This window comes from Lemur catta, chromosome 4 (genome assembly GCF_020740605.2).
Source record: "Lemur catta isolate mLemCat1 chromosome 4, mLemCat1.pri, whole genome shotgun sequence".
Taxonomy (NCBI): domain Eukaryota; kingdom Metazoa; phylum Chordata; class Mammalia; order Primates; family Lemuridae; genus Lemur; species Lemur catta.
Genome location: NC_059131.1, coordinates 53,407,588 through 53,432,327, shown reverse-complemented (window position 1 = coordinate 53,432,327; position 24,740 = coordinate 53,407,588). Strand labels below are relative to the sequence as shown.

Below are 24,740 nucleotides of genomic sequence, written 5' to 3'. Positions count from 1 at the left end.
CCAGGGCTGCACGTCTCCCTGGGCTCCAGTAACACCGTCCCCCTCGCCCTGCCTAGGAGGGAACAGCTCTGGCTCTTGCTAGTCCCAGGGTACCTCACCATCCCTCTGGGTTCCCTTAACCCTGCCCGCACCTCTTGTTAGTTCAACTCTTCTGAGTGTACCTCTGTCTCCTACCAGGCCCTGGCGAATGCAGGGAGAGGGTTCTGGATAGGGAGACACAGTTTATGGTACTACACGGGGCTAAATGTTTTGTCCAAGGCCTAGCAAATGTCGCAGGCACTGTGGCTAGAACGTGATCCATCGTGGGGCATGCGTTGTGCTAAATAGCGTGAACGCTGAAGTTGCAGTGGCAAGTCTGCCTAAATTCTGCACACGGTGTACATTACTCTTAGATTCCTTTCTGTGCCTCTGTTCTCCTTTTTCCCACCTTTCCCTCACCCACTGAGCACAGACACACCTAAGATGACCTTTTTTTCCTCTCCTTTCGTCAAAGAGATGGCAAGAAGAATGTCACCTGCCTGGACAGAGTGTACCAAAATGATCTGTGGGGTTTGACTGGCATGATGCTCTGGGAGTGGTTTCATAATTACATCCCATGCCTCAGCTCTTCAGTAAGAGATGGCGGAGTCCCTCCTCTGTGCCAGGTACAATGCTATTTATTGGGGATTCAAAGCATAACTGGTGCCCGCAGGGGGTCAGATCTGGTGGGAAGCAGGCTCACAAACGTGAGTCATCACACTGTCTCCTACCTAGCAGAAGAAGCTGAGTAAGCGCTGGCATTAGCTTCCACCAGGCCAGAGGAGCACTCGCGCTTCTCACGTGCTAACAAGGGAGTCCTGCTGAGGAGCCACCAGCATCATAGGTCTTTTCCATCTGGCCTTTCGGGTGACTCCATGACATTCAGATTCCCAACCACTTACCATTAATCCAGCAGTTGTGTTTGTAGTAAAAATGGACCCAATGAGAAATCTAATGTGGGTCTCCTTGCTGGGACTCCTGACAATCACTATGGTATGATCATGGCCTCTTTGCCAATTTTAACTATCCGGGCACCAAAGTTTCCATCCTCCGGAAACCTCCTATGCTGGCTGGAACCTTTGGTGATAACTTTTTCAATGGGCTTGTTAAAACCCAGATGGCTGGGCCCCACCTCCAGAGTTTCTGACTTAGTAGATCTTGGGTGGGGCCCAAGAATGTGCATTTCTAAGTGCTTAGGTGATGCTAATGCTGGTGGTCTTTAACACAAAGACTGGGGGGAAGCTGGAGAGCCAGGACTGTGGAGGCAGTGGGAACTGGGGCAGCAGAAATATTGCTTAGGGAGTTGAGATGTGAAATTTGGTGGCCTTGTGGATAAAAGAGCTTCACTTGATGAGAAAAAGCAGGCAAGTTGTGAAAGCCAGTGTGCTTTTGGAAGTCTTTTGTGAGACTCTGAGTCATTAGGCCTTGGAATTTGTATTTTTAAAGCCCTCCCAGGTGATTCTGATACTCAGCCAGGTTTGGGAACCTCTGTATATTCAGTATCCAGCAGTGCCTGGCACATAGTAGGTGCCTGACAAACACTCATTGATTTGATACTAATTCCAAGTGGGTGTTGGGAATGGTTTTAGATTTCCAAATGTACTTGTCTATATTCTTATTTATTGCATAAAACTCAGTCCTCAATTACCAGTTGATAGAGGAATAGTGTGCTCTCAAGCAGAAATTGGATTCTTCAAGCAGAATTAATGTTCTCTCTTGGACACTGGCCCAAGATTACAGAAATGGAAACCTGGCTATAAGCAAAGATGTTATGTTAGTCACAAGGTACAGATTCCTGAAAACAACATAATAGAAAATCTCCTTTCTGCTCCATCTCTGAGTTCTACTTGGCTCCTTCCAGTCTGCACACACATGCATGCCACTGCATGTTCCCCATTAGAAAATAATTAGAAGCAAACAGCTGTTTAGTCAAGCAAGCTCGATTTTGCTCGCATCTTTCCGGAGTTCAATCCATTGCTCTAGGGCGTTTATCTTAAAAAATAATCTCAGTGCTTTAAACATGGCAAACCAAAGTGGGAATGTATTGCAATTCGTGGGAGCCTGAGCTAGCTTGGCTGAGAAAGGACGACCACCAATAAAGTTTCACTACACTGTTTGAAACAGTATTTCTTTTGATTTTCCAGAAGGGTTGCCTCAAAATTAGCAAATGACTCAGTGAATGATGAAAATGATCTTTGTTGCCATCAGAAGAGGGGCAAGGCTGCGTGTGTGTGTGTGTGTGTGTGTGTGTGTATGTCGGGGTGTGCGTGTATGGGGTGGTGATGGGAGTTGGCTCTTATGCTGAGTCCTTCACTTGAGGCCCTAGAGTTGGCGGGGGCCTTGGGTTCCAGACCTGGGCAGAGTGAGGACTTCGCCTATCTCAGTGTTCTCCTGTATGAGATGAGGGAGTGGGGACAGATTATGTCTTTCTAGCTATGATTTTCTAGTGCTTTCTGACAATCGGCACAGTGCAGATGTTTATGGGCAAGGCTAAAGAAGACGTTGACCAAATAACATGAATTAAAGCCATTTGCACCCACCAGGACTAGAAAAGAGGCCTTCAGGAAGCATAAACTGCCTCCTATGGCTTATACTTCCCAATGTGCCAAAGAGGATTTCAAGCTCTAGAGAAGTGGGGGGAAGAGAGATGGTGGAAAAAAATGGGGATTTGCTCACAACCAGGAAGAGTGAGTCCTAGACCCATGGCCAGTGTGTTCACCAGTGTGCCCCGAAACACTGGTGGAAGGCTTGAATAAAGGAGAATGGGCTTATGTTATAGCAAAAGGAGTAGAGATTAGCATCAAGAAGAATGATGTGATTTTTGTTAGATGGTGGACTGTCTATTCAATGAAGTTGTGAGATGTTATGGAAATTTATAGTGACCCTCTGGGGTTACTGCCCAAGTCACTTGACTCATACATAGTCCATGCTTATTGCACTTTTGCCATGGTGATTTTTAAAAAGCCTCGTTTTCAGCCTTGATAATGTAGACACTGAGAAAGTAATCACTCATACTTTCAAGCCTAAGATTGTTCTCCTGTGATAAGCTGGGTCTTTTTCCCTTAATAATGGAAACCACTCAGATTACATCCTTTCTCTCTTACTCTCCCAGAGGAAGAGAAGAATGAGATAAGCTGAACTTTTGGTTTGGGATTTTGATCATGTCCAAAGATTCTAATTCGTACTATGTAAGTGCTCTATCAGGACTGATGATGGATTTTTGAGTAGAGAGAGACACACCTTGATCGGAGAGTACCACTTCGGCGGGGAAGAGGGCCGCCGCATGTTGTTGTTGAGATTTCGAGGCTCGGGGAATTCATACTCCTGCTCTGGCATCTTGACTCTTGCATTCTTTGCCTTTTCCAGTTTAGCGCCTTCTTCTGTGGAGCCCTTTTCCCCCCAGCGAACCTAAAATGAATGAGATACAATAAAACAAGATGACAACATAAAATATGCTGCCCCTGGAGAAGGGGAATCACAGGTACACGAGTGATGTGCAAGGCAAGTGCTACCCAACCCTCAGTTCCTTTGAGTTAGGAAGGCCAGGGAAGAGAGGAAGTGTGGAAAAAAGGGAAGGGGGAGAGCAGAAGGAGCAGAGAGAGCGAGCCGTAGGGATGGATATGTAGTGGGAGAATTGCCCGGGCAGTGGAGATAGCACGTGCAAAGGCCTTGCAGGCCCGGGTAGGAACTTTGGATTTTATTCAGAGAGAAAAGAAACCATGGGGAGGTTTGAGCAGATGAGTGACCTGCTCTGACCCACGGCTGGCCAGGTATGGGGGTGCAGTTAAAAGGCTGTACCTCTCTCCTCTCCAGCTTTCTGTCTCACAATGCACATCCCCACCAGACCATAAGTGTGAGTATTCACCAGTTTGCTTTGGGTTCCCATCATGCAGTAGTCAGTACATAGATAAGTGTACATTAAGTCGTCCTCTTACCTCCATCCTTTTAATGCCTCCAACGCCTCGCCCACCGTAATATGAGGCGTCTACCGTAGGCCACTTTTTCTTAGGCAGACCATCATCATCTTCTTCCTGCAGAGAGATTGTGACACATGAAGGAAGCAAAGCACCACGGCTGTGTGGACATGCCTGCTGTGGGAAGGAAGGGAGACGGCAGTAGAGCTTGCAGAGTCAGACTGCCTGGCTTAAAGCCCAGCGCTGCTGCGAATTAGGACCTTGGGCAATCACTGAACCTACCTAGGCTTATTTTCCTCATGTGTACAGCGGGAATGATGCAGTACTACCTCGTAAGTCTGCGGCACGGTCCTGGGAACCGTTTTCCTCTATTTTCCTCTACAGCTCTACTCCTCTGCAGGGCATCTCCTCTAATCCTACCTACATGCTGATGACTTGTGCATTTGGAGCTTTAGCACTGACGCCTTTGAACTCCAACCGCTGACTTGACATTCATGTCTTCTCTCAGGGGCTAACAGACATCTCAACAATACCGTGGCAAAGATAAGTCCTGGAATCCTCTCTCTTCCCCACGGCCCCCCCAACCCCCACTCATCCCAATTGGCCAGCCAGTTCTGTTGCCCCTACTTCTGAAAGATTCCAAATCTATTGACCTCTCCACTTCCATCGCCACCTCCACCACCCCGGACTTGCCCCCAGGCACTTTCTCCTGGATACCCCTCTAGCTTCCTAACTGGCCTCCTTGCTGCCCTCCGATTTGCTACAATCCTTTTCCCACCATGCAGCAGAATAAGTCCAAACCCCGACACCGCCCGGCGTGCTCTGGCCTTTGCTCACCCTCTCTGACTTCCTGACCACTCTCTCCTCCTGCACCCCGGCCTGCTTGCCCTCTCTCAGTGCTCAGATGAACACATTCCTGTCTCAGAGCCTTGCACAAACTGTCCTCTTGTCCAGGAATGCCCCCACCCCGTCTTCTCATGGCTGGATCTTTCTTATCACTCCTCGGAGAGGCCTTCCCTGGACATTCTTCTAAAATAGCCCCAGTCTCTTCACTTCATCAACCTGTTGTATTTTTAGTTACGGATCTTGTCATGGCTTGATATTTACTTATGGTCTGTCTCTCCACATTAGAACATATGTTCCACAGGGGCTTTTGTTTATTGGTCGTGCTCACCAGAGCGTTCCCAGTTTTCAGAATAGCACTGCTTAGGGCACGGGGTGGGTGCCCAAGAATTATCTGTTGAATTTACAAATAAATTAAATGAGATGACTCAAATAAAGCGGTTAACTCAGTGTCTGCAACTTAGTGACAGGAAGTGAGTGTTTATAATATTTTTTAGATGAAGGGAGAAAACAAGAGGAACTTGTAACTTCATGGACAAGAAAGGGGAGAATAATTAGCAAGTGCTCTTCGTCCTGGCACTGCAATTATTCCTGTCGTGGGGAGAATAATGTCACTGTTCACAGTCATGGAGGGATTATGAGTTCTCTCCTGGGCAGAGAAAGGAAGCTGGAAAAGGGGTCTGCAAAGCAGAGGAATGAGCCGAAGAGGACAAACTTGCTTAGAACGCTGAAGCTTGCTTCTCGTAGCCTTGTTTTGGTGGCAGCTGGGGAGTCGAAGAGTCAGGGTGGAGTCCTGTGTGGGCCACCACTGTGTGGAACGGGACAGCTCATGCAGGAGGCAAAGTACAAAGCAAGCCCGAGAGAGATCAGGGCCAGAGGCGACAAAACAAAACTAACATGTTGGCAGATTGACTCCTTGTGCTTGGGATGGGCAGGCTTCTTTTAAAAAAATTTAAAAAATTTAATATATCTTAAGGGACAGAGTGATCATAGAGGACTTGCAACATTCTGGCAGCTGACATGTGGGTTTCCCTCCCTCTCTCTTTTTAAAATAGATCTGTCCTTCTTCACTAGGCGACTGTGACCCCTTAAGGCAGAGTGGATTCTGTTGACCCTTTGCATTCTAAGTGCACATAGGTGCTCAATAAACATGGACTGAATTGACGATAACATCCACGGAATTTATGTAGCCTTCAGTTTGTACGTGCCAGTCACTCTTGTAAGTGCTTTCCATATATTAACCCTTTAATCTCATAACCAGCCAGGGAGGTATTTGGGGTTATAATTCCTATTTTAGAGACCAGGAGTAGAGAGGTTAAGTCACCCAGCTCACACATGGCAGAGCTGGATTTGAACTTGGGCAGCGTCATTCTCAGTTTGGTTGTTTCTCAGTGTTGTCAGGTTCTGGGTTTTGTCCCTTTGTGGTGTGCTTTTCCAGTCATTTGATGGCATGACACAAATGCTAATTTTCTACTCTCTCCTTGTACCTGCTAATTTTGATGACTTACGACTGCAAAGCATGACAAAATAAAACAAAACCCCCAAACAATAAATTACTATAGTTCACACTATTTCACCTTATTTAATTACAGAACATTTCTTTCACCTTATGATGTCAAAGCAAGAAACTTATGTATGTTATACATATGGTTAAACTTTACCACTGGAGGTGGATGCATGTTTCTGTGTAAGTGTCTGTGCACACAGATACACAAAACAGGGCTCCAAAAAGCCTGGGTATTCCTGGTCTAGGGCAGTTTCCCAAAGGAGATAACAGAAATTCTATCCCCTAAAACTCAACACAGCAGCACAAAGAATGTAAGAAACTCTAACAATAAAGCTGCTTTATTCAATAGGGGACTGAGAACAGTCTCAAGAGCCTCCCAATTTTTTAATTTACAGAAGTCCCAACATTAGATATCATCTAACTGAGACCTTTTCGTTGCACAGAAGAGGAGTCAGATCCAAAGAAATGAAGTAACCAATGAAGGTGAAGTGCAGGTTTCCTGTTGCCTTGGCCAGGGATTTTTTTCTGTCCTGATACTTTGTGATATGAACTTAAAAAGGATTTACAATTGGCTTTCTCTAATTTGCAAACTCCCTGAGTGCTAAGGATATAATAAGATGCATGATGTTGGTTTGCAGCCTTCTCCAGGCTCCCTGGCGCCCTGAGCAGCCCTCCCTCCTGTCTCCGGACTCTCTGCCCTGGACCTGCAGTGGGTGTGGCCCGGGGAAGGAGGGCAGAACAGCCCCGGGTGCACGCCCAGGGCCTGGCCTTCTCACAACAGGAAATGCCTAGACTTAGGAAATCTCCGCATGCTCCTGGTCCACCAAGCCCGTCATTTAGTCCCCTGACCCAAGACTGCCTGCCAAGCTCAGACAACAACAGCAAAAGGCAACACAAAGGCCCAGGGTTTGACCAACGGGACAGTCAGAGTTTCCCCTGCACTTAGCATGGCTCTGTTTACACATTCTGGAGACGGGAGGGTTTTGCAATTCCTAGGAAGAGAAGGGAATCTTTGAAGTGTCTTTTCATTTGGCCCCAAACGGATGAAGTGAAATCACATTTCCCATCTAGGCCACTAGGAAACTCGGCAGCACCTGAGGGTGAATTCCTTCATCTAATTAAAGTATAAAGGCTTTGGGGAAGTTCCCGCACACCACCCTTCAAGGATGCAGCAGGGAGGGCAAAAACCACCAGCACTGAAGTCCTCAGTGTGAGCTATCTTTCAGCCTAAAAACCTTGACAGCGTCTTTGGTTACTGGAGGACAGGGCTGGATGAGCGAACTGCTTTGTGTGAGCAAAGTAGCAGACTTCGGAGGATGGGGGCAATCGGCTGAAGATGAGGAGAACAGTGGGACTGAGCCACCAGCAAACTGCCAGGGACACCCGAGGAGGTGGCTGCAGGAACCTCCTCGAAGTGGAAATGACAGGAATATAAAGGGGAGGCTGTTTAATATTCTTTCAGAAGTTACTTGTTGGCTGCGCTGTGCTTCCAAACCTTCGGTAACAGTTGCTGCACAGATGATGGCCTTGTGCCAGGAGTGCTAGATGGTGTCTAGCAAACCAAGAAGATGAGATAAGGCAGAAGCAAGGAGTAGGAGTCAGTGGTGCCTGGGAGAAACCACAGAGACTGGGGAGGGATGCTGGCTTCCCATCAGGAGGAAGTTATATTTAAATCGGAAAGGATGTGGTGGCCCCAGACGTCCAGTTGGCTGACGATGGGGTAACACAAGTGGTGGCACATTCCTTGGAGGGCAGAGGCCCATTCTGACCTGCTTGTCCTCAGGCAGACCTGGGTGTGCCCTCAGGCAAGTCCTGCTCGAGGAATAATCAGCTGGAGAATATGAAGTCTGCATTGATTTTGTTAGCCCATAACTGGATTAGTCCTGTGCTGACCTCAGACCCTGAACTTTTCTGTCCCTCCCAATCATGCCAGGGTTTTGCACAGCTCCATGCCTCAACATTCAGGGCATCATATGCCTGGAAAACTCTTCCTCCACTCCTTCTATGTGTCCTTTAAGCTGTTGTTCAAATGTAACCTATTCTGCCAAGAACTCCCCGATTCCCCAGAGAATTCAATAGTCCCCTCTGTGTTTCTACAAGCTCCTGGTACTGACCTCCACTTGTTCAACAAATATTTAACTGTTAGTTATTAAGCAAATCAGCAGGTAGAAAGGGAGAGGTCTTATACCCTGCGGCTGCCTCACTCCCACATGTAGACCGTGCACTGGACAACTTCACAGTCTCGATGTGAATAGCGCCGCCTGGAGTTGTGCATATGGGAGCCCTTTTAACCTCAACTGACAAGTTCCTTAACATTCCTGTCTCTTTGAAATCCATTTGCTAGAAGAGCCAAATGAGCCACATAGCCAGTTTGACCCAAGTGGGCTCTCAACTTCCAATTCACTGAGGGTACCAGTGAAAAGGAGCACATAAGTGAAACAGAATCAAGCCTAAGGCAACAGTTTTAAATCAGCTTTTGAATTAATTTTAAATTTCATTGAATTGGAGCACATCTTAAACCCATATGATAAGCCCTATATGGTGCCCAACCAGGCCATTTTGTTGTCCATTCCTCCACTTGCTCAAGCAACTGCAGTTGGGCCCCCACCACTTGCTGGCACAGCGTTATATTTTGAGAAAAATAAATAGAATGCAGCTGTCAACAATATTGTTTACATGTACAGAGTAAGTTGTGTGAGGGTGATGATAGGAGTTAAAGGACTAAGGCTATAGGAACTCCCAGGTCTGGGTGGCTCTAGAGTAGAACTGGTAGACTGTCTCCTCTGGTCTTTGGGGATAAGGCAGGGAGAGCCTTCTCAATGTCAGGCTTGGAGGAGAACTCCTAGGAGCGAATTGGCAGGTCAGAAAAATCCAACAACACTTCTGTTTGCAAACACAAAAAATTCCAAAGGATTTAAGATCTCACTGTTCTGAGTTGCGTTTAATATGTCATAGCACCATTATGTCTGTTCATATATACACAATGATTAAGGACAACACGACGACGACTGTCCTGTATTCTTCAATAAAGAATAATGTGTTTATTTTCCTAGAAGCAATCTTCTTTTATTTTTCCTTCAAAAAAAGTATTGCAATATAGAATACTGAATTCTGGACCTGTTCTAGGACTTCTGTTTGGCATGTACATGTGTGTGGGTGTGTGTATGAGCATGTGTAGGATTGTGTATTTAATGTCCGCTGGCAAGAAGGTGCCTGACAGGATGGAGGATGGAGGCTACTCCGGGTGTCTGTGTAGACATGGCTGGAGGGTGCCAGGCCTGCTGCTATTAGGAAGTTCAACTTGTCTCACCCTAGACAAGTTGTATAATTTTCCATAGCTCAGTTTTCCTACCTAAGAATTTCCTATCTAAAAATTTCTTGCCGCAGAGAAAGTGTTCAGATCAGTGAGCACAGTAATAAATCTGGAAATAAGCTCATCACTCAAAGCCAGGTGCCTGTTGTTCACTGGATGGCCCCCCGAGTGTCAGTGCCTTCAGTGCACACCCCCCTCCCTTCAGCCTGTAGAAGTTCATGTACTCATGCTCTGTCTCCCACCCACACCGTATACTCACCAGACAGACACATTCTAAAGCCTCACAGTGAGACGTGGTGATTGGGAGCATGAAAGGGAAGGCAGGCCAGGAAACGTGTGGCTGAAGAGAACAGCTACACAAGTTCAAATCCCAGTCCCATCACTTAGTAACTGTGATCTTGGGTGAAGTAGAGTTTTAATCTCATTATACCTCAGCTTTACATCTATAAAATGGGGGTCATAATAATACATGCTTTTGTTTCAAGGCTGTTGAGTGATTAAATGAAAATGGCTTTGTATCATTGCCTGGATAGTCGTAAAAGCTCAATAAATGTTCTTTTTTTTTTTTCTTCTTTATTTCACTTCCCTGAGGTTAAGTATGGTGATGAGTAAATGTCATCTCTAGTAATTACCATTATTATTATTAATTTTCACAGACTCACGTGCAATATCCACTAGGAATCTCTGTCTTTTTCTCCAATTAGAAATGATTAGGTCATCACCTTTATTAACCTCCAATGACACCCTCTCTTAAGACAAACTCCTGCATGGAATCTCAGACTTCTTATCATAGCATGCAGCAGGCACTCATTCTAGAGTTGGTGAATGAATAAGAATTTTAAATACCTCAAACACATGAAGGCTACTAACATATCTTTTTACTTCTTATCCTATTTGACTTTTCCAACATCCTCAAGTCAGAGCCTAAGGTCTTAATTTGCCCGATGCTAAAATGTACAATGTTTTAACATTTATTGCCCAGGTTTCTAGTTTGGGTAGTTTCTTGATTTATTTCTGACATCATATTTGATTGATTAAGCCAGAGGGTTTCAAAAGAAAATGAAGGGGGTGGGGAGGAGCTCTAGGTTCCAGGAAGGGAATGTTTTGTTTCAGCAAATGAAATGTACTACTCATCTGTCCAGCCCAGGTCTGGCCAAGGCAGTGTGATTAAGAAAACTGCAGGTGTCCACGTGAGCTGTATCTTTGATAAAGTCAGAGAGGAGATGGGCGAGGAAGTGGCTGATTTCTTCCAGCATGTTTATTTCCTATGTAGGTCTGTGTGTGTCTGAGACACATGGCTGCTTAGGGCTGAGGTGTATCCAATTTCCCATTCTGTCATGGGGCTTTTTGATGTGTATTCCCTTACAAATGTGTGTGAAGTTGGGGACTGTAGGATCTTGGGGAAACTGCAGGAATGACAGGTGGGAGAAAAATATGGCATGGATTACTGGCTGTACTTTGTATTCTGATAGCATTTAATTAGACTGAGATTTAGTTTATTGAACAATACTATTCCAGAGAGGCCACGGTGCCTGCACCAGGTCCACTCCTCCTTCTAAGGGAAATTATTCTTGCCGTGCTCAGGTGGCCTGTTAGGAAGCACATGACTCTTCTCTTTGGCCACACCTGACCCAAGGGCAGCAGTCCGTTGGTTGGCTATGAGCTGTGATTTACGATCTATGGTCCGGAGTGAAAAGATGAGCTGGATAAAGTATTTAATATATTGCCCCATTGGGAACTGGAAGATGGAAACAGAGGCTGAGGCTGTCAGCACTGAGGACAGAAGCTGAAACGAAGGCTGGAAATGCCATCAGGTTGGGTCAGGGCAGAAGAGTCTGTACAAGCCAGAGTTACGAGGGCAGAGAGGAGGCCAGTAAGAGAGCAGAGGGATAAATCCCCAGACAGAGGCAGAGATGCCAGGAGTGAGGACAACAGCACCCATGAGGAGGCCCGTGTCTGGAGCTGCCTCAGTTCTTTCCCACCACAGTCTACCTGGGACCTTTCCTTCTGGACCGGCTTGAATTAGTCTCTGCTTTTTGCAGTTTAATGAGCCTGATGAGAACTCAGATGTGGCCATAAAATCCATGGAAGGTGATTACATTTAGAAGGAAACCACTAGATGAAGTATTCCATTATTGCATTCTTCCATAAACTGCCAATTATTTGGAATAACTAAAGACTTAGTGAGAAATCTTCACTCTGGTGCTGCTTGGAGAAGATTCTTGACCCAGGAAATGCCCCTCTTAGTTGTTAAAAACTGAGCTTCCTTGCTTTTGTTGAGTTCTCCAAAGTTCAAGTAATTTTACTTTGCACTCTATACAAGGGTATCACTGTTGGTTACATGGAATCTTGGAAAGTCATGCCTTTTTATGTTATGAATTTTTACATTCCCTATTAAAGATCACTGAGAACTCATTATAAAGATTCATCAAGTTGTCTTCATTCTCTAAATTTAGTTATTGAAATAGTGGACATGTCTCTCCCAGGATATGATGGTTATAGAATTAATGAGAGTTTGGATAATCGATGCTTAACTTGATTATATGTATGGCTGAGAGTGTTTGACTTCATATGGCTGTTAATTGAGTGTTAGGCGTTGTGGGATTTGAACACAGGGAGCTGGAGTGGAGAAGGTTGTCTAGAGTCAGACTATGATTTTTAGGTCATTGTATAAAATACTTTGCATGGGCTAAGTTATCTGTTTCTGTGGGATTTCGTTCTTTCTTCTTCTATTTTTTTTCTGCCAAAACACATTAGGAAGGAGATTAGGGCTGCTTAACTCACAGGGCCAAGGAACCCTCAGGGCCAACACACATGTTTAGGCAATCAGCACATGCTGAAAACTGCCTGATGCTAAAAAGTACAATGTTTAAGTTTTATTGCCTAGATCTCCAGTTTGGGTAGTTTCTTAATTTATTTCTGACATCATATTTAATTGATTAAGCCAGAGAGTTTCAAAGGAAACTAAAGGTGGTGGGTAGGAGCTCCAGGCTCCAGGAAGGGAAGGTTTTGTTTTTCATCAGCAAATGAAATGTACTACTCATCCGTCCAGCCCAGGTCTGGCCAAGGCAGTGTGATTAAGCAAGAACACTGCCATGGGAGCTGTACCTTTGGTAGGGTAAGGGAAGCCACGGGCAAGGACGCTGCGGTCCAGAAACTCCTTTACGCTTAACACAACCCCCCCTTTAGATTTAAAATACCCCGAGGTTGTCATTCTGTTTCAGAAACGAGGTCTGTCTTCTTTAGGTGAAAGTACAACTTCTATGAAACTGGAAAAACTCAACTACTTTTCTCTTGCTTTTAGCTATTCTTTGTAGGTGGTTTTATAGTTTGAGCTTTTTTTCTGGGCTCCCAAATGGTGTTGTTGGGTACTTCATGCTACAGATTTTTATTGAGCTGGTGCTATGTGTGAAGCCCTACGCTAGATCAGGAATCTGGGATAAAGCAGACGCCCCCAGTCTTATACCTATGTCCCCAAGTGTACTTTGGCCACAGTGGCTCCCACATCACCTTCTAAAGGCCAATGAAGGGCAAGAACTAGAAGAAAGAGCAACATCTCCTCTAACAGAACACAATGAGGGAGGGAACATTCTTAACCTCGGGGCACACAGGGCGGCCCCATCAGGGGAGTCTGAGAGACAGCTGCACACAGCAGAAACAAAGCCAAGCTGGCACTGTGGAACTAGCCACGGTACTTTCTCTTGAAGGATGAAGGAAAGGCTTTCGTGGATGTGAAGAGGGTTTTTGTCTCCCTCCTCTTTGCACAGCAATGTAATTTCCTCCCTTGATTTCTGGGCAAAAAGTTAGCATTCCAACAAGATGTGCTTTAATTGATTGCAGCTATTAAATCCCTTGGCTTACATGCATATGGTTCAGGATATAAGAGCCACATGGAATTTTAAATTTAATCATTACTCTTTCTGTATGTAGAAAACTTGACAAAGGCGTTGGAAGGAGGAGGGTGAGGAGGTGGTGCTTGGTTTGCACACAACGGACCTTGGGGATTAAAGACGAGAACTTGAGACTTTATCAATACATCTTTTGGTCTCACTTCGTGTTGGGATCTGTACCCTGGCTTCTACACTGGCGGGTGTTGCTTCTAGGGAGTCTAGCTATCCTGGGAGTGATCAGAAGATTGGGAGAGCCACTTGCTGGGCACTCCTGCCCGGGGACACTCTTTCTCACCATTAGCCTCTAATGTCTCCACTATATTCTATTCCAGGCCACTCTTGCATCAGAACTGCTTACTGGCCAATTTAGAGTCCAAGATTTCTGTTTTCTTTAGATGATAAGGATTTGAGAGCAAAGCCAGGATATTAGCATATCCATCCCCAGCATATTTTCATTACTGCCTGGCAAATCTCTAGGTAATATTGTTTTAAATTAAAGAAAAATGGAATACTCTGACATCAGGCTGTTCCTAGAAGCAATGATTAGAAAATGTGGCAAACTGTGCCTGATCTACACACATAAAGCACAAGTCTCTGCAGGGAGAAGAGAATCCCAAAGTGTTTGTTTTAGAGGAAAAGTCAATACCTCAGAGATCCAAATAATTGTATTGATAAAAACATTTATGTCTGCAGCTCAAATTTTATCCCTGCAGGGAGAAAATCCTCCAAACCCATTCTGCTTCTGGCTGTCAGTGTAGTTCGGGTTCAGTTCCTGGTCATCCCTGATTAGGAAAGGGACAAAGACTTCCCTCCCTGCTGCCTCACACACTCAGCTGGGGCTGGGGCCTGACTTAGCTCTGCTTTGCAGGGGGCTAAATGTCAGAGCGTCAGGCCGGCCCAGCCCCTCTGCCCCACTCTGCCACCCTGCCCACCTGGCTGCACCGAGCTCTGGTCACTTACCTCACTCTCTTCGGCAGGGGGTGGAGGGACCTCCTTGATAATCTGAAAAGAACAAAAAGAACAGGTCAGTGAAAAGCTCTGGCTAGCAGCTTTCCAAGAGGCCCGCTCTCAGGTGGTGCCTTGGTAGTGTGGCTGTAATTATCTTGGTAATGGCCCAAACAAGGCAGGCTTAATCAGTGCTGCAACATGTCTTTCTGAGCAGGGTAGCTTGGTTAGTTAGCCTACGCCCCAGGCTGAGGGCTCCAATCTCAGTTGTGTCTGTTGTAGTTTTGTATAGAGAAAAATATAGTCTGCAGGTAACAGCAGTTCCATCTCTTACTCCAGGTAGCTATCTTGCAAATTTCTTCACTCATTTGTTGATCCACTCACTCAGGTATCAAATCATTCATGCACCTGTCCAACCACACATTTAACATGGAATTGTTCCATGATGGAAGTCGACATGGCACTGCAGAGATGAGTCAGGTATGGACCACATGCAGGCTGCGGGCAGTCCTGCAAATGTCACTGGCCCTAGTGGGCACCCATGCAGGGGGACTGTGCTGGTCAGGGAGACTGATTCCTGACAGAGGCAGCAAAGGAGGGGTGTCCAGGGATTTCCCTGAGGGTGCTGACACTCAGGGGCACAAAGATTTAAATAGCAACGTTGTAAGTCTGTACTCTGCAACTGCCCCAACTTCGGGCCTCAAGAGAGATACGTGGGCAGGCAAGGAATTGGGAGCCCCTTCTAATCCGTGAGATGATGATGACACGTGGGAGGACAGGGAGGAGGATAGCTGGGCAGCAGCCAGCAGCCCCTCCTCACTCCTGTCCCCAACCTGTCCCTGCTCCCCCATAAAAGGAAAGCCCCTGCAGTTAATTGGATTTAGAGTCTCTTAAACAGGAGCTTGGCCATTTTCTACTGTGACTCCACTGTATCCCTCTGGGGGCTTCCTCCCCTCACCCCAAGCTTATTATCAGAATTTTGGGTCCCCTACAGAGTCCTTTTCCTTAGGGGACTTCTGGTAGACACAAAGCTCATTGCATACCTCTTGATGCCTTAGCATCAGGGCTGCCTGCCTGGTAGAGGGGTGCCAGGCACTGCCCACAGGGCCGGTTCTGGAATCTTCCAGTTGGGGAGCTGTCTAGCTGGCATCAAGCACCTCCTCACTCGCCCTGCTCAGCACACGGCTCTGATTTGACGATTATTCTGGGAACTCGTAAGGGCTCCAATCCCCCTGCTGTAACTCACTCTACCATTACATGTAATGTCATCTCTGTGTGATAAGATAGGCTTCCAACTGCAGGTCCCATTAACCCTAGCCAGCGGGCCGAGCCTCCAGCCATCTGGAAGGACGGTATTCAGTTAATTGAAGAGGCAGAAGCAAAGGCCTCCAAGGGTTTCAAACTATCATTTCATCTGCCTCCACTTCCTGGCCGCTGTGGGAAGCCCAGTGAAGGACTCTGGAAAACACGAAGCCATGATTTTGCTCACCCACTCAACCCTGGTTCAGAATTCCTTAAGGAAATCTCTGGGAGGGCCGTTACTGCCCAACGCTGATTTCCCATCCTCCCAGAGGCAGTCAATTATTTTAAAGCAGGAAATGTCTGGAAACATTACGGAGGGGTGAGGAGCTGGGGGGCAGGATTTAGAATGCATCTCTTCCCCTGGGGTAGGGGCAGGGAGGGGAGTGAGAGGGAGAACAGGATGCTGGGGGAACAGGCAGCTGCTGACAGAGCACTGTGGGCAGCGTGCGTGGCAAGGACCCTGGGTGTGAAGAGGTTCTGGCAGGGCTGTGGGCTTCTGTCTTCACGGTGCTATGAGTCCATCCGTCATCACAGGGAAGCACAGCACAGCCCTCAAATGGGAACCCTACACTTGCCTTCTCTTGACTGTCAGGATTTTTTTTTTTTTTGAGACAGCGTCTTGCTCTGTCACCTTGGCTAGAGTGCAGCGGCGTCATCATAGACTGTCAGGATTTGACGAGTCCCTTAATCTACATGAGCTCCATTGTCCTCATCTGTTAAATGAGGCAATAACATCAACCTTGCAGAAATTGAGTCCTGGTGTTAAACATGTGGTACAGAGGAGGTGCTCAATAGATGCTGCATGTTGTTACTTCTTTCCTTTCCCTTCCGTGTTGTTCGTGTGTCTTGCCTTTATTACATTGTTAATAACCCTGTGCATATACTATGCCTGGTGGCTCCCGATGGAGGTGCCAAGAGGCCAGAGCTTCCTAGAATGGTGTTCTGGCAGCGGCCAGGGGCTCCAGGGCAGTCAGCGGCAGTATGTTTGGCCACACGTACGTCAGCATATGACACTGGCCAGGAAGTGTAGCACCAAGTGGCTCATCACTCAGACCAGCCCATCTGTGGGGCTGCTGTTCAATTTAACTTATTAAGTATTTACTGAATGTACATATTACATCCTGGAATATGCCAGACTCTAAGGGGGACCCAAAAGACAATGCCAAGATACATGACTTATTAAAATATTTATCAAAAGGGACCAGTTTATAATCCAGATTCCACACGGACACACTGTAAATTGGGCACCTGAGCTTCTGGAAAAATGTCACCCTGTTCAGGTAAACAGGCTAATCTGGCCTCATTGGCTGGTGTCCGGCTATGTTTGGCAGGAATGAGGAAGAAGTCTCCCCATCAATTCGAGCCCATGCAGGGCCAGCCTGTCCCTGGGGGCAGGGTGCAGCTGGCCCGTAGGATGGCAGGAGAGCTTTTTAAAGTGTGATCCAGATAGGCTAAGCCTGAAGTCACGGAATAATTACTCCAAGCAGCGAAGCTGGATGGGCTGTCTGAGAGTGGGCCAAATGCTCGTGCCAAGATCAGCACAAGGGCCACCCAAAGGAGTGCTCTGAGCACAGGGACATGTCAACCCTGTCAGCACCCCTCAACCCCAAAAGAGCCAGAGAGCCCATGCAGCCTGGAAGAGCAGCCTGGGCAGCAGCCTGCACTGCTCTCAAGCCTGCGGCTCCGCAGCAGCACTGCTGCACACAGCGTGGCCTTAAAAATACGAATCTCAATGTACCTTAGTGCTTCACACCCGCCAGTGGCTTCCTGTGGCTCACAGGATCAAACGCAAACTGCCACACCCCCACAAGGCCTGCATGCCGTGGCCTCCCCGCCTCCCCACCTCCCCACCTCCTCTCTCTCCTTCACTTTCCACACTTGGTCTCCTGGGCGCCTTCCTGTCCTTCCACGTGCTCTGCTGCTTCTCTAGTGCAGCATCTTCTGCCCACACACCCGCCACCCCCCTCCACGCTCAGCCCACACCCCTGCACATTCCCTGCCTAACACCTACACATGGAACAGACCGCCAGGAAATGCGCCTCCCAGGGACCCTCACAGCACGGCCAAGGTCCTCTTTGTGGGCTTTCACAGTGCCTGTGCTTTTTGTAGCACTTTTAACCATAATAGAAAGGTAAATTGTATACTTTTTTGTTTCCCATCAGTATGACTACAAAGTCTTTATCTCTCCCTAATACGCAAGCTGGCATCGGCTGCCAAGCTCAGGCGTGCTTTGACCCACTTCCCTTCTCCGCAGCTCACGGGAGGTGCCTCTTAGTAGTGGGTGGGCTCTTCAGCATTAGGAGGGACAAACAAGATGGATAAGGTTGAAGAGAAGCTTAATAAAATATTTAAAAGGAACACTCCTCAGCAAACATATTTATAAGCATACCCCAGAAGGACTGAATGGCAGCGCCAGGGGGTTAATCGGAGGACGGTTTCCATATTTCCAGTCCAGAACCTTTAGGTTGGATATTTTGGAGAGGCAGAAAGTGATCATTTGCCTCCTTGGGATAGCTGCCCTAGCATCCCTTTTGCACTAACAGTTGGACTCGTGAAGTAAAGAAGATACGAAAAATGAGATGGAACATGAAACTTCTGGATTCTATTGGTGTTTCTACCTGAGAATGTCTTGAAACTGTTTTGAGTTGGGAGATGCATTTCCTCTCCCCTCTTACCAGTGACTTTGATTCTCATTTTATCCGTCTCTATTCAGGCTGCCATGAGGTGGGGCCAGACAAAAATCATTGTATGGATAAAGGGAAGAAAGTCACAAAAGACCAGGAAGAATCTTATCAAATTGAAATGTAACTGGCAACTCCTCATTGAGTCAAAACAAATTCAAGTTTTTATGCGCACCCCTTAGTTTGGCTGTTGGAAATGGTAATGCTGGAAGATGTGGAGATACAGTTAGCCTATAGGAAATGAGTAGAAACAGCACACATGCCCAGGGCCTGTTTGACACTGGGAAGTCTAACTGTTCTGGTTTTATAAATTAAGATCAACTATTTGAGTCTCTGCACAGCTCTCTCTTACAATTTATTTTATAAGTTTTAAGGTGAAATAAAGCACCTGGTAAGTTTATTTTTCTTTCTTCTCTAGAAGCATTGAAATTTTGTGCCTAATGTGTAGGTTTTGATCCTTGACACTTTCTAGGCCCTTGCTAACTCTGCTATGATAGCCTTGTGCAATGGAACACACAACGCTATCTATCCAGCCAGGCGAGGTGGCTCACACCTGCAATCCTGGCACTCTGGGAGGTAGAAGCGTGAGGATTGCTTGCGGTCAAGAATTCAAGACCAGCCCGAGCAAGAGTGAGACCCCATCTCTACAAAAAATAGAAAAATTATGCAGATGTGGTGGTGCGTGCCTGTAGTCCCAGCTACCCTGAAGGCTAAGGCAGGAGGAGCCCTTCAGCCCAGGAGTTTGAGGTTGCAGTGAGCTATGCTGATGCCACTGCACTCCAGCCTGGGTGACACAGCAATATCTTGTTTCCAAAAAACAAAAGAAAAAAGAATGCTATCTATCCAGTTTTTAACACAGGTACCTCTTCCTCCTCCCAGATGACAGCCACACTGGCTCACTAGGCACTGCCTTTAAAGTCGTAAGTCAGATCCACATGCTGCATGAAGACACCAGGCAGCGCTGGCGATCCCTCCCCATGGTCCCCTGTTTAGTCTTGGTCACCTTGTTGAGAAATTCTCCAGTACACAACTTCACATCTGTCCTCCTCATCCTACCTGTCTCTTCACGGTGTGAGAGGGGTTGGCTATAGGCTAAGCTGTACAGGCTCATGGTAGACAGGTGTTCATCTCATGGCATGAGAAGTGGGACAAAACAAGGGGCCCCCTTTTGGGACCCCTTTCTTTAGTTTGCATTTAGTGTCTCAGTGTCCTTTCTGCATGAGCCAGGTGTGGGACATCTCCTGCAACTCCTCTGTGCAAAAGGCCCGGTCTCTTGCTGCAAAGACATTTCCTTGACACACAGGCAACTCTAGACAAAATCTAAGAGAGCAGCTCAAAGTAACTACTCTATTAACAAAATTAGGCACGTGTTCTCTCATTTTAATTAGCTCAGTGGTTTCAAACTTTACGGAGTATCAGAATCACCCTGAGGGCTTCCTAAAACACAGATTTCTGGGCCATACTCCCAAGTTTCTCCTTAGTAGGTCTGGGATGGGGCAATTGCATTGCTAACAAGTTCCCAAATGATGTTTACCCTGCTGGTCTGTGGACTACACTTTGAGAACCATGTATTAGTTTATTTCTAACAATACTACACCCCAGCTAGATATGTGGGGGCATACGTTTTGCTTCAAGACATAGCGCTCTGTTGTGAGCTGCGTATGGCTGATTAGAAACACCACCTTTGAAAGTGTTTCATTCTAAAAATGACAGTGGCCCTGCTCTATTGTCAGTACCTCTGCGATCTCCACTGCCTCCGCTGTCTTGTGTGGCGGAAGACACGGAACTATTTCTGGAGGGAACTCTCAGCTCTGCTTGCAGGTACCACGTTGCTTCCTCTGGTGAGCATGCCTGGCACACAAAGCTGGCATGGCCTGGATTCCTGGATCCAGCCCTGAAACAACCTCCTCCAGATGGTTCCCTGGGAATTAGGGACGTGGATCTGATCTTGCACTGCCTGCACAATTAGCAAGTAACTCGCTGAACTGCGCTTGCCTCTCTTTCTCCCATCCTGGACTCTAAGCCTGTAGAAGACATGGCATACTTGGTCAGCTTCTATTTCCTGACATGCGGCTCAGTGCTCGTTACTCAGTCACTAGCTCTGGAATGAATGAGTGTGCTTCCTGTAAAGGAAAAGGTAAAGGAAGCATTTCTGATGATTCTAAACTTCCTAGCCTCTCAGATAAGCACTTAAGTGATACCAGATTCAATTTTGATCGCTCAACCCTCCTATAAATGTTTCTTTAGTAACTAAGATGCTAACAGTCCCAACGCCAAGAGTGGGTTGTGACACTTGGAGGCATCAGGGGGATCTCATTAGAGGCGTGGGTTGGACTTATGGTGAGTTAACAATACTTCACTGGCCACCATCTATATACCCTATTCCACCTGCAAACCCCAGCCTCCAAGTAAATTCACTTGCTCTGTGGTTCAAGATTTCACTTTCCAGCTTTGTGTCCCAGACTAATTTCTGCTTCCTGGAAATTTGAAAACTACATGCACAGTCCCTGTTGTTACAACAGCACAGGTACATAACACGAATTTTTTCATATGTGGTAGGTAAGACGAGCAATAAAATCACTAAACTATGATATTGTGTTAGTTCAAAATATGATTTTTCATGATATATAGGAGAAGGTAATATATATATTTTAGGGGTTTTTTGGTTGCAGTAAAATTCTCAAAACATTAGCCACTAGACATTTAAAAGTGTGAGGTGATTTTATTTGGCACCGCTGAGTAACATCAGGTGAATGCGACAATGCTGCCCAGCTGCCAGCAGGGTGCCAGGGAGGAACACACAAAATCCACACTCACCTCACCTGCTCTCTCGCTTCTGTGTGCCCTTGTGCAGGGCAAGCGTGGGTGTGCCTACTTTTCCTCAAGAAAGCACTGTAAGTAGCACCGTCAATATGTGAGCGTGTCCCGGTTGTAAGAATGCAGGGACTGAATGAAGGAGAAAAGCCTTCAGCTTGTGGAGGAGAAACTTGTGAAAAGATGAGAGAAGATGAGATGCTGCGAGAGCAATCAGTATAATGAAATCCAACAGAGCGTCATCAGGGACAGTGCACAAAAACCAAAGGATGGAGGACAGAGCTCTTGGGAGCCATCGTTTGCTTTCGAGGGGATTAGAGAGAGGCATGTGTCTGGAGGGAAGAAACGGCTGTACTGCTGAGAGGAGCAGAATAGTATTTCCATGGCTTTTGGTCTGATTTGGAACCACATAAATAGTTTTTTTTTTTTTTTAAATGAAAAGAGGAACCTGGCAGCACAACAAAAGCTGAATTTCTATTTTAAGCCACTGTAGAAGGAATAGCAAGACAATGAGTCACAGCCATTCACCTCTGGCGTCATGACACTTCATCCTAACAATGTCCTTCCTTCCATCTCGTCCCTGTAACTCAAAGCCACAGTGCTACCTCACACCCATCTCCACCAGGAAACTTCATATGCTTATTTTTTTTTAAATCAAGGTAAAGAATTATATTTACCAGAGTATATTTTTATTAAGAATTTACAATGTTTAAAATGGTGGAATTTTTATGGAGTGTTTTTGTTTTAAGTGAATTATTTTGTAAGACTGCATGGTTTTGAATGTTCTGCTCTGAACCTATTTCCTCCATCTGTCCCGTTATTTTCATGGGCCAAAATTTCATAAGGAACACACTTCATGTTATAGGAGAAATGGTAATACGTAGAAAATTTTCTATGTATCTGCTATTTAACGATTATTGTTAATTTTGGAGACAGCAAAGGAAATACTGCTGACAGGGCCTGACTTTCTTATCTTATTTCTGGTCTTTTGTGTTTTTCATGTGTAGAGTAAAACTCCAGACGTCTGAGTAATTATATTCCTGAGGTTTTTGGTAATTTTGGATTGTGAGCTCATGTGTAGTTTGCAATTATCTATGGGAATCCTACAAGGCCTGGGCTGAGGAAACAAGTTGCCAGAGTTCGTGTTTCTTCTTGCAAATCCTAAGCACTTCCAAACTGTGACTACTTTTTCTCGGCTTGCAATTTACAGAAACCCAAGGAAGATAAATTTGAACTCTAGAACTCTGAGATGTTATACTTACGAATTCCTAGGGACAAAAACACATGCACACATACACACATATCAAACTCAGAGCCCATCCTCTCACTCAAGGCCCCAGCTTTGGGCAGAAAACTCAATTCCAACTCCAAAACTTTTATGGACCCATGAAAGGCTATTAAGCCAAACCTCTAAATTACTGAGATAAGAAAATCTACCCTAAGCCAGCCATTGCTATTTAGGGTCAGCTGACCATCTGATTTCCAGATCCTTCTTTATTTTGGCCCTAGATATGTCTCCTATTTTCTCACGAGCTTGGCTATGCATTTAAAACAACTTCTATTATATATTATCCAGGAGATTTTTTGTTTTTGTTTTGCTATGGAGTCCACAGTATCTCCAGTCAGGAGTAATTGATTTTTCACAAAAATCACCTTCCGCACGATCAGAGGGGTCAGTTCAAATACATGTCATACCTGCATTTGGATACCAAACATTTTTTGAAGCCTTTGATTTAAACCACTGCATATCCTGGGACTTCTGGGTTGATCACTTAAAGCCAACTCAGCTGCTGCCTCCCCAGCCTTGTAGATTCTGCATGAGGAGAAGCCGGCAGAACAGAGTTGTGTATGGAAGAAAGGCCAATTCAGATCGGAAAAACCATCTAACAAGGGCTTTAATGTCACAGATAGAAGGGGATGCTTGCTCTCATCCTTTCACATTCTAGCTTTCCATCCTGATTCCCAAACATTATGCGTATTCTTCTAATTAAAGTCAAGAAACCAAGGGAAAGTAGGCAACTTGATATGGGAAAGGTACAGGAGGGATGAGATGTTAGCTGATAGCAGATAAAAGACTCTACAGGCGACATAAATCTAAGAGAGATCTCACAACTGATTGGAGTGGGTTAATGCTGGCCAAGTACTGCCTGAATCCAGTAATTTTACACTGTAAATGTTTAGCGAAGGCTGATGCCAAGGGTGTTTATTTGGAGGTAGTACAAGACATTTTCAAAGAAGTGAGCTCAGCATTTTGTTTTTCCATTTGGAACTCATTTTTCAAATAATTTTTGGCCCCTAATCTCATCTCTCTTAAGATTGGGACTATTTACAAGGCCCAATTCATCAATATCTAAAGTGAGAGTCGTAACGGGAATTTTCACATTGGTTGTTAAGGCCTAAGAGACTTACATGGTAATGTAAAAGAATGGCTATGCATGTGCTCTATCAGATGATAAGTCAGTGTCACTGCAAAGCTCTGTTAAGTGAAACAGTAAAATAAATCCATGAATTCATATTCCTTAGGCTTACAGGAGGAGCCTCTGGCCTCTGCCTGGGTTATGGGCAAGCCAATTCCAGCCACTAGCAGTGCCAGTGGGATCTGAGAGGGGCATGCAAGGAACAAGGATGTGTTGATGATGTTCACAGCATGCTCAAGCTTGTTAGTATTGACGCAGCCTCCAGGGAGGGCAGGAAAGAGGCTGCAGCTCAGAATCCAGGAACTTGCTTTTTCTGCTGCTTCAGCATTCTTTAGGACTGTGTTTCCCAAATAGTATTTGGCAGAATACTAGTGTCCTTTCAGATGTCAGTATGTCAACAGGTGGTTGGGAAGGTGGGGGTAGGGATAGGTCAAGGAAGAGTTCCAGGGTCAAAATAAGTCAGGAGATTCAAATGTAAGTTATCCTATTAAAGGTACTGAGAAGTCCTGCAATAAGGACAGTTATTCAGCTTAGTTTAAGGGTGTCTTTCAAACTTATCCAAATACCTCTTGTTCTGAAATGTGCCTATTTATATCTTGTAGAGTATTACTGTCCTGACATAGTTTGGAAATGGTGCCCTTGATCTCTTGCATCATATAATCCTCAGTTGGTTTCAATACATAAGCAGGTTTGAGAACCATGGGCCAGGGCATCTTGAAAGGGAGGAGTAGGTTCCTTTGTGGAGGTAAGAATATGAAGAAGCACTCTTAGAGACAATATGGTTCCAATTTTCTAATTTTTCACACAGGGAAATTAAGGTTAAAGGATTTGCTCAATCCTTTGATAGAGGAAGATGTGGTATTGGAACCCAGTTGACTTTAATGACAGCTCGCCTCTTCCCATTTTGCCAGCAGGCATGGGGACAGGGTGGGTGGGTTATAAGGCAAGGAGTGAGGCCAGCCCAGCCCAGCAGGGAGGAGGGAAGACAGAGATGAGGAAGGACTGGGTGTGTGGGGTGTGTGAGCAGAGCTCCGGAGGTGAGGGCAGGCCATGGCAGAGCTCTGTGCACTAGTGAGAAATAACCTTGCCAGCTATA

The 24,740-nt window shown here is 45.9% G+C and overlaps 1 protein-coding gene across 1 annotated transcript in view; it reads right to left on the bottom strand.

Annotated features, from left to right (window-relative positions):
* ANTXR1 (ANTXR cell adhesion molecule 1) overlaps positions 1-24,740 on the bottom strand; it is a 220,630-nt gene that overhangs the window by 59,433 nt on the left and 136,457 nt on the right. The window contains exons 14-16 of the mRNA XM_045549767.1: positions 14,446-14,487; positions 3,954-4,049; positions 3,259-3,426 (exon numbers count right to left, since the gene is read on the bottom strand). Coding sequence (XP_045405723.1) covers positions 3,259-3,426; positions 3,954-4,049; positions 14,446-14,487 — 306 coding nt within the window. The remainder of the gene's footprint in view (positions 1-3,258; positions 3,427-3,953; positions 4,050-14,445; positions 14,488-24,740) is intronic.